The sequence below is a fragment of the Orbicella franksi genome, chromosome 2, assembly GCF_964199315.1.
Source record: "Orbicella franksi chromosome 2, jaOrbFran1.1, whole genome shotgun sequence".
Classification (NCBI taxonomy): Eukaryota; Metazoa; Cnidaria; class Anthozoa; order Scleractinia; family Merulinidae; genus Orbicella; species Orbicella franksi.
Window position 1 is genome coordinate 30,623,199 of NC_138146.1, and position 10,518 is coordinate 30,633,716.

The 10,518-nt window shown below is 39.9% G+C and overlaps 1 protein-coding gene across 1 annotated transcript; it reads right to left on the minus strand.

The window, feature by feature from the left end:
* Positions 1-199: 199 nt before the first annotated feature.
* On the minus strand, positions 200-10,156 carry LOC145479202 (prostatic acid phosphatase-like). The gene is made up of 14 exons (XM_081457491.1): positions 10,046-10,156; positions 8,744-8,839; positions 7,767-7,862; positions 7,091-7,177; positions 6,497-6,562; positions 6,165-6,263; positions 4,822-4,908; positions 3,615-3,741; positions 2,816-2,910; positions 2,119-2,222; positions 1,470-1,571; positions 1,308-1,384; positions 708-886; positions 200-429 (listed from the first exon to the last, which is right to left on the minus strand). Exons 1-14 carry the CDS (start codon positions 10,154-10,156, stop codon positions 289-291), a joined length of 1,467 nt encoding a protein of 488 aa, XP_081313617.1. The 3' UTR covers positions 200-288.
* Between the last annotated feature and the right edge of the window lie 362 nt (positions 10,157-10,518).

Below are 10,518 nucleotides of genomic sequence, written 5' to 3' on the forward strand. Positions count from 1 at the left end.
TGAATGAACTAAATGTTTAACCCTGTAACTTATTTTTCACGCCTCAGTTGAGTAGCCGACATCAAGTGTCCACTGTCCAGTTTACCTGAAAAATAAATCAAAAGCTTAAAATCTCACACAGTCATCATTACGTTAAAACTAACACTGAGAAGCCGTATATGTTTTTTTAGCAAAAAAGCTTCGATCCTCTAGGCTCGCCCCTCACATCAGTATTTGATCAATGCATGCAGTGCATGACTAGTGTAGACATTTATGAAAAAAGTTAATTGCAGTTAACACTTTAAATGTTTACCCTGAGTAAACGAAATTAGTTCGACTGTTCTTTCCAGCACCATGCCCATCATCCTCTTCGATACAGTTCGAAGATTTTCCATACTTCGCAAAGTCCACTGCCTTTCCATCTACGGATGTCACACATTTGTTGATATTCTGTAGACAGAATACAGAGAATAAAGGGTTTATACGTCACTAAATAAAAACGCTCTTCAGCGTCAATTCAGGTCTAATGCACTAGTGTCCCCAATTGACTCGATAATCTACCCATTTGAAAATAAGAAAGATGTAAAGCAAAAAGATCAAAGTTCCCAAAATGGATCGCTAATTGTATTTACTAATAAGAAATTTCATTGAGACCCAATCAAGTTTATTTCTTGTTTGCTTAAAAATCATATTCCCTAATTATAAGTAAAGACAGTTTTAGTTTTCACCTGAATAGCAAACATTTCATAGCCTTTATTCTCTGCCAGGTCCTTGCATTCACTGAAGATCTGGTCTATGTCAGGATCCTTGTGATCGATGTGTTTGACGACTCCGAATGTCTTGGGAAAAATTCTGGTCTTCTTTTGCTTGCCTTCCCTGTAACATCCCTTTGGTTGATAATCAATCACTAGAAGTAAGGAAGGCGACTTGTAGTTAGTAAATTGCGATCGAAGAAGTCTCTGATTTCTTTAAGGGTAGTTCAATTGGATAAAGCCCCCACCCCCGTGGGGGAGTGAAGGGAGATAAACACGCGAGATCTAGAGCAGACAGTTCCTGATAGGTATAATACACAACCTTGTGGACCTTTTTTTAATCACAAGGATTGAGCAGTTAACAATCTAAGACATACTACGGAAGCATTTTGAACTTGCTCAAGTTCTTGCTGAGGTACAGAGTACGCGTCTCTGATATCTGAAATGCTCCCGTCGATGGTAAGGAAGGCAGTGAAATCAGGTCGGGAATCGAGGAATAAAGCTCAGTCTGACTTAACACGGTGGTACCATATTCATTACCACTTGGCTACCCAGTTCTGTTAGTTTCTGACACACCTTTAACGCAAGTACACTTCTCCTGCTCAAGCGCACATTCCTTTTTTATATCGACTGGTATGACGTCATGCGTTAACCTGAAAAACGGAATTGGGTTGTGAGTTTTAGCGAAAAAAGAAAAAAAAAGATAACAAAAATTGCAGAGCATTGCAATGAGCTTACGTGATGAATTCATCCAGTGGACAGAACTCTTCACACTCAGGCAGTATCAGTGCATGGGGCTCATTTTGACCAAATCGATACATCACACGAACCTCCAGGCCTCTGTAAATATGGTTCAAACCTCAATTCAGTATTGATAATTATTGGATGAAGTTTTGCTATATCCAGAATAATCAAGTTGAGACGAGTGTGATGAACCGAAATCCCACTGCGCGCGAACTTCGTATAATTAGCGCATGTTAGCGGTCTACATGCTGTCTGAACTGTAACAATAAAGTTAAAAGTAGAAACAATCGGATGGAAGAAATTTCGAGGACTGGCAACATTGAACGAGGCCTCAACCCGAGTGCAATTTGGCGTGAAGAATATTCAAAGAGGCACAGCCAATTGTAAGACAGCAATCTTATTGTGTTATTCGATACCTAAAGCCGGATTGCAGTCCAAGAGATTTTAGAATAAGTTTTCTCTTCGAAGGCATCGCAAGCACTATTATGAGCTATCTGCGAGTAGACAAGGATGACAGAATCAATCAGATTCGAGTATTTTTAATAAAACAGTTTGATTCTCTACCAATTAACAAGTAGACTTATGTTTGAGTTCCAGATTGTTTTGGGGCGAGAGTATAACTGATATTTAAAATTCTACTCACTCTCTGGATTGGAACAGTTCAACCATGACTGCGCTCGAGTAATCTGGTGAAATTCCATCAAATACTTCAAGAGCACTCATAAATGCTGAAAGCGTGGTGTCGTGCTAAAGAAAGGCAAATTAATTTTAATTAGGGAAAAACCTAGATGTCACAATAAACCAAGTACTCTATTAAGTTAGAGCGACAGTACGCGCTCAAGTATGTACGTATGTTCATGGCGAGAAGCGAGGCGTTCCCGGTAAAAGAATCATCTGATTTCGAGTGGAACTGTGTGACAGAGTGAGAACATTCGCACATGATTATTTTCTTCAGGCTGTAAAGCACTGTGATCGCTTTTAAGCACATGCCATCATTGGGCGAAACGTAACCCTCCCCAAATAATCTTGATATATACGTTGAACGCGGAGAAAGAAGCTCTGCTTGAGGTTATCGGAGTCCTTCACCTCCGCCACCATGGATAAGTTGAAAGAAAAAAGGACATTTTGATGGTCTAACTTAATTTCGGAAAATCAAAGTTTAATCTCAGTTGTCAATACTGGAAACGAGGCTAGCACTGCCTCATATCTTTCTTAACATCGCATCTCATATTATTTCAGCCTTCATTCATTTTAAAAATCGTTATGGGTCTCTCTGAACTGTTACGTTATCATTAGGACCCTCTGTAGACAGGCGTAACTGGCACTTAGTTTTCACTTACAGCTGAATACAGATAGATTTTCTTGGCTGGGTCTCCTCCTGTCTTCGGCGATGAGACGAGTTTCATGTTTTCAATCATTCTTCCCACCAGTGCACCTACAATAACAATTGGAATTTATATTTCAAGATTCTAAGTTCTAAAATTTTCGGTATAGTATCCGGACATTTATCAGAGTGATTTTTAATGAGGTACAAAGGCCAGAGATAAAAGGAAGCGGCACCTCATGTAAGCATACATGCATGAGTTATAGAATGCAATTCAGTCGCTACACAGAATCAAAGTGGCGGCCAAAATCGTCATTACCAAGAGATTATCGAGGTACTTATCTTGATAATCTCTTGTCATTACCCATTATCAATGTCCTACCAAAACAATAATTTGTGCGAATTTTCTGTCGGAAGCATAGCCAAAGTATTTTAAATTGCGGTTACTCGTAAATTCCTGTCTTTAAAAGCAATATACACGAGCAGAAATGTGCAAGTCATCCAAGAGGGGAGGTCTCTTTACAACTTTTCTCCCCTTGGAAATGACCCACTAATACCTACTTTTAAAAAATCTTGGAACAACCTCCAATTAATATGCTTCACTGACTTGATAGAGAAGTTCAAATGCAAAGACTGCAGAGCGACACGCGAGACAATATAGCAACTCTTCTCCACATAAAACTCGTTATTTCCGGGCCAGAGACATATCTCAAGCAGTCCTGGATATTTGAAGGGGACGGCGAAGCAATCATTCCCCCTCCCTCTTGTTTGATTACCACCCGATCCCAAAATACCCCCCCCCCCCTTGCACAAACCTCCAGTGAGTCTCGCTTTTTCACGGGTGTTAAAATTCCACCCCATGCCATAATCAGACACTTTTCTCATATCTTCATACGTTGAACCGTTTAAAACCCAGTCAGGCAGTTTCATATTGTGAGCTTTCTAGAAGAAAAGAATGCAAGACAAGAGATAATCTCTTGAACAAGATTAATATTGGTTCAATAAACTATTTTTAGCAGTCTTAAAAGTTATTTCCAGGCTAAAATGGAAGTGGTGATCCCGTATCATTATCAAACAGTGTTGTGACTCATTTTTAAGTTTTGCAGAACTTCCAGATAGTAAGCAAATGTAATCTTACTTTTCTGACGAGTAAGAACCTGCTTTGCTTCATTTCGAAAGTACAGTTGGACCGTCATATGACTAAGTGCAAAGGGATTGGGAATAAGTGTTTTATTGCATAAGATACGATACGATACGATAAAATATTTAGAGAGAACGCCACGTCAGCCTTAGCTGGTTTTCGCGGGTCCTCTATCCTGGTCGAATTGGAATTTAGAGAGTTGGTTTTTGAGGAGGGAGGAAAACCGGAGAACCCGTAGAGAAACCCTCGGAGCAAGGCGAGAACCAAAAACAAACTCAACCCACATATGACGCCGGGCCACATTAGTGGGAGGGAAGCGTTCTCACCACTGCGCCATCCCTGGTCCCCAAATATAGCAATAGCTTACAGTAATAATTTGGTATGGTTGGTAAATATCGTTCGTTTTTCTGCGGGGATTTAATTGGAAAGGAGTCCTTTACCGGGTTTGCACTGGGGTAATGTGTTTCCCTTTGAAATGTATTTCTACGCTTGCCTTGCATACTGGTTAGAAGCACACGCTATAGTTCCGGCTAATCTAATGTGAAACCCTTCCACACTACGCCGGAGAAATTTGAAAACGCGACAATTACTGGTTATTTCAGATTTTTGTCTGAGGAAAACTCGGGCAGGGAAGTCAGATGATTATCGTGACGCCATCGTTTTCGAAAAGCTGCGTTTTCAAACTGTTTTCCGTGCACACTAAAACGCAAAGCCGGCGTTTTCTTTTTAATTCCTCCGGTTTGAGAAGCGTTTTCGAAAAGCTCCGATTTTGTCAGGGATTTAAGTGTGGACGGTAGGGATAACCATAGAAACAAAGCTGCGTTTTCAAATTTCTCTGGCGTAGTCAAACAAAGCTTAATTTACTAACTGGTCTGCTTTACCTCACTAATCAATGGGTCAACAATACTCCACATACTCGACACGTCAATTTCTTCTCCACTGTTTTTAGAGACATAGTCCAGCAAATCCTGACAAGTGTCGATAGACAACATCGTTAATAATACCGTATATATTGGGGTTAAAACGTACTCCTCTCCCCGCCCTGACATAGGCATCCTTTCCCAACGCATGGTATCAAATTCAAGATCATTTACGACAGAGGCCCATCACTAGGAGCGTGCAACTCCCATCCTAAGCCTATGTCACGGCAGTTTTACAGACCTGTCTATATTTAGGCTTCCTTTCCCGCGAAATAGGTCAATTCCAGTCTACATGAGCATGCATCGGTGAGGAAAAAAATGGCGGTTTTTCTTTTTAATCTTCTAGTGAAATGATGACGTCGGTTAAAATTTAAGTCCGTGCTTGTGATTGATCACTGCTTGTGGTTCCAGCGGGGATCTGAATTCGCGGTAAATTCAAACTAAAAACAAATCGGTCGGTGCCGCCGTGACAGGAATATGGGGTAGTTGCACGCTCTTAGTTATGGGCTCCTGTGTACAGTTATAGCCAAACTTTCTCGTACAATAGATTTTTTCACCCAACAGTTCAAAGACAATCTTTTTGGCTAACGATCGGACTAATTTAAATCCAGAGACTTGTTCAATGGGCGACGTAAATAGTTCACATTGTATTGCGAAGAAGGTTTCGTGCAATGCACTTTTACTTTTAAATGTAAAATTAACCACCCTATGCCACAGTATTTCTTTCCCTTCCAGTTCTCTAAGTTTGCTGCGACAAGTTAAGCATGACGACTGAAAACACATCATTGTATAGGGGAGAAGGGATAGATAGATAGAAACTTTATTGACGTGTCAATGCCTTGAAGCCTTGGAAAATCCCATACTAATTTGGGGAAACAAAATAAATAGAGGAAAAGAGGAAAAAAGAAACAATTGAAAAAATACTCAGTATAAATATTTAACATGTCTAATAATAATACTGTATAAGATCTAATCAAATCATCCTCTATCCCAGGACCTCTCTTTTTCCCTTCCCTATAGCATTTGTTTGTAAACTGCTGCTGTTGCTGAACAAGGGTCTCTCTATCTCTCGCTTCAGGGGAAGGGAAAAAGAGAGGAGTAACCTGGGAACGAAATTCAATAAAACCAGGGTGAATGGTCTACTGACAACGAAATGAGGTTCAAAATAACAATGCGTCAACAATATCGTGGCCCCCCCTATAGGTGTGTTATAGACTATGGTCTGGTAAATCCTGTTGTACTGTGTTTTGTTTCACACTAGAATTGCATGCTAAGTCCACGTGGCATAGTAAGTAGATTTTTACCTTGTATTTCAGGGACATCTCTATGTATTCGGGCTGCTTTTTGCCCTCGTCGTAAAGTTTAAAATAGCGATCGCAGGGGTAGTCAAAAGGTGCGAGCAGCTGCGTCGAAGCAAAACAATTTGTTAGTCAATAGCAGAAGTTATAATCCTTGTACATTATTACTGACTTGTTTTCCCTCCTACTTGGTCCTCTCTACTATAGTGCAGTCCGGTCCTTCGACACAGTCCCTTGACAATTCTTAAATTGCTAGTAGTGCTTATTACTGAAGACTAACTGAATTGGTTGCTATTTATACTTAAAGCGACGATGAACATATACAGGAAAAAACTTACATAATCGTCTTCCAACGGTACTACATGGATTCCTATTGGTTGCCAGTCTAAATTATCTCGCCATATCTGAAGATGAACACAAAAAACATCCCCTTATTGCTCGGCATTGATGACCTTTGATGCTGACTTCGTTCTCGTTTTCTGCTTCTCGGACGCAAAACTTGACCAACATGTAGCCAACTTGGCTGATATTTGTTCAATTACCCATTATCGTATTCCGTGTGCTGTACAAGTGTTTAAAGTGTTTAACACTGTACTTTTAAATCGCAACAGCATCAAGAAACATAATGGCTTAAAACAACTGAATAAAATTAGTCGCAGAGACAGCCGCTCAGTGTAAACACCCGTAAAGAGCGAAATAAACTATTCGAGAGTTGAAAACATACATAAATCCGCTTGTCAGCGAGAATCTGATTGTGGTGGAGAAGATGTCACTTCTTCTCTCAATTGAAAACTCAAGCTACGGGCACCGTCTTTTTCATGACATCATAACCTTGTGGAGTAAAACGTTCGTGAGACACATCCCCATTTTTTTTAGTTGATCAATGAAAATCGCTGTAACGTTGAAGAGAAGAGAGTTGCAGATATGTTTACCTGATGACCTTTTGGTGGGTACAGGCCATTCAGCTGTGTCTGTGCACTCATTAGTGTTCGGTCATAGTCACTACTCCGAATGTAGATCTGTTTGGGAAAACCAGCAGGTAAATGAAAACAAACGTCTTGATGGAAATGTCGTGCAATAAGTTGATCTTATAAGCCAGTGCACATTGTGAACAGGACGGATATCAACATTTGAAAACAACATCTTCGATATGCTGAACCACTATGCTGTCTGGAGTAAGGAGAGCTTTTTACTGTCCCTACGAAATTCGCAAAACATTCACTAAGTCTGATCCACTGGTCAGCGGAATCACTCCATAAAGTTTACAACTCATAGGCTGACCGACTGCACGAGCTAACACGATTTCAGTTCTTATTCCTAATCGCACCTGTTTGGTGCGCTTCGGCGGCATATCAGTTTGGTCAAGCCATGGTTAATATTTTGGCCAGACGTAGTCGAGCCAAAATACCCAAGGCGAGACCAAACGAGTCTAATATGCCGCCGATTAAGATTAGGTATTTATCGTACAAGAATTCGGCCAAGTGACTTGATATCGCAGGATATCAGGACAGTAGATACAGTTTCTGATTGGCTAATTTGGATACGTTAAACAGATATACTCGTTCATTGATGTGTATTCACTCGTAAAGAGGATGAAAACTCCCTTACCTCTTTGAGAATGTAAGTGGCATTTAATAGCTTATACTCTTCGACATATCGACTCTTGAGGAATTTACCAAGAGCATATTCTCCTCGCATTCCTTTCTAAAAACATGGAAATAGTCTATGTCATTAAGGAAGCCTGTCAAAACAACTTCAAAATATGAATGACAATAGCCACGCTTAAAAGATAAGGTTCAGATTTATTTGCATTGCTTTCATTTAGAAAGGTCGATGTCTTGACTAAAAGTGGGGAAGTTACCGAGAGCATATGTCGCCCACCCCCGCGGGGGGGAGGCCTTACTGCTTGTCGTACCTTTCAGGGGTTAGAACAGCAGTTTTGGTGCCTCTTAGGATGTTCAGCCTCGAAAGTTCCTCAGCAGGATCTTTCGGGCTGCCTTTTAGTACATTGAGCCGAAAAAAAATATGACAGGAGATAATGTGGTGCCTCTTATTAGGGGTGAAAAGAAAATTTCAAGCCACGCCCACAAAGCAGGATCTTGGTACCAGTCAGGGGTTCTCTTCAAAATTTCCGACGAGCACCCTCGTCCTTTTTATATGGGACCTCCCTCCCACCGGATGCCGGCTTGGCGCGTTTCTTTGTGAAAATATAAACATACTCCAGTCATTATGAAGCCTGTCTAGATAATTTAAAAATGTCAGCAAAAATGACGACTTTTTTAATGAAAATCTGATGCCTTGAATTCATTGAAATTGTGCAAAAAAGCATTTGCACAAATAGTTACGTCTAGTTATCTAGTTACGTCTTGTTTTGTGGTTGTCTCTGTCCTGATCCTCTCCTACGCAGAGGCTCGAAGGGTTTTTTGGGAGGAGAAAATCTGCTGAACACGATATGAGTGCAGGCCTTAAGTTACGTTGCGCCTGCGCTCACCTCGCACAGCGGCATTCTATAACGAACGTTTCAAACTTCTGCGGAAGAGAGAGGGATTTTGTCACTATCTGGGAAAAATTTTATCGGCACTGACTTGTGTTAGCATTCCAATTCCCTGCGGCCACACGTCTTCTTGGTACGGATCATTTGGATAAATATGAGTAGGAGAGCGGTCACCATGGCGATAAACCTGCCGAGAGAGAAAGCCTATCTTTACTTCTCCACGTTGTATGAATATGTTAGCACATCCATAGATGCATTATTAAAGAGACACGTTTTGACATAAAATCTACAACATCCTGAACATGAAAACATTTACAAAGAGTTGAAAATCAATTGCTGCAATTTGATAAAAAGAAAATTGAAAAAAATATTTCTTAGTTTTCATGCTCCAAACAAATGCACTGTAATTCAACGCCTTTTCAGAAAGAAAAAAGGACGCTTCACCTGGGCTCAACCTCATACCGAAATTAGACGATTTAGACCAAAAATGAGTTTATGTGAGGGAAATTGGCAGGAAAATTTTTGGAGTAAAGCATGGCGTAGGAAAAAAATGAAAAGATGGACAATGCAAGCCGACAAAAGAGAATGAGCGGGAGGAGAGTGGATAATATAAACCTTGATGCTTCAGTGAGCGTGGAAGTAAAGTTACTACAGTAGACCACCTGACTAAAAGGATTGAAAATTCCCTTGAGCGATCGGCAGTTGAGGGTGTGACGCACGATAGAACGCAACTAGCAGCAACTAAAATCAGGAATACGCTGAGAACAGAATGGTTTGTCTGTACTTTTCGAGAAGACGTTGTTCCTATAAAGGGTCGAAAATGATGAGTCCAATTCATAGAGGCTAATATTTAAATGGGATTCAAAGCCATTTAAACATCATCAGTCCCTTTGTTCACTTTCGTGACATCAGAAAAGAATATGATGTTCTCGTTAGGGAATTCCAAAGAATAAAAAATATATATGTGTTGATATCATGCTCACAGGCTCGGATCAGATAACAGTGATTAGCAACAACTTAGAAATTCATTCATTATTACCTAGGCTTGACGATTGACCGTTCTCAGTGAAAAAAAAAAAAAAAAAAAACTATTACCACAATTAATTTTGATGCGTTTTTGAAAAAAAAAAAAAACACCTTGGCTTTACCTTTGCGTATTTCAGTTGGAATGTATTGAAAGTTCAGGATTTTTAGAAAGAACAAAGCGGATTATGCATCAACGTGGTTTGTTCTAGACCTTGTCAATATTCTGTAACAATTTCAATCTCATGAAACGGTTTATAATCTCGTTGCTGGAAAGTGACAACAAAAAGGTAACAATTTCTTCCGCTCAAAAGTCGAGTCTCCTTATAGCGTGTAGTATTTAAAAGCACAAGTTATTACTTTGACTCACCACATTTACCATCACAAGTTTTCGCTGGGTCTCGCAGGTTACTGAAGTTGGGTGTTGGGACCAAAACAGAAACGCGATAAGGTAACAGAGGCGCAAATAATGTCGATCCATGTTTATGTTTTCTCCGAGAAAGCTTTTAGTAAACTTGTGGTTTTGCTTCGGTATGTAGAATTTAAGAAGTTCGCAAACAACAATCGTACCGTTTTTCTAAAGAATTATGTTTCGGAAATGTTATTCAGCCTTTGTCTATTATATTATGTCCAAGTCAGGAACAATTAACATATACCTTTATGCCCTCATTAGTTATTTTGTCCTTTGTTTATCAAACAGAGACGCTTGTTAAGGACTCAGTATTAAATGTTTTTCTCTCTCATTTCGTTAAAGCAACTGCTCACATCTTTCCATCTACTTCAACTGTGTGACAGAAACGCGGCAAAACAAAAAAAAACTATCTCAAAAACTGATTGTCATTT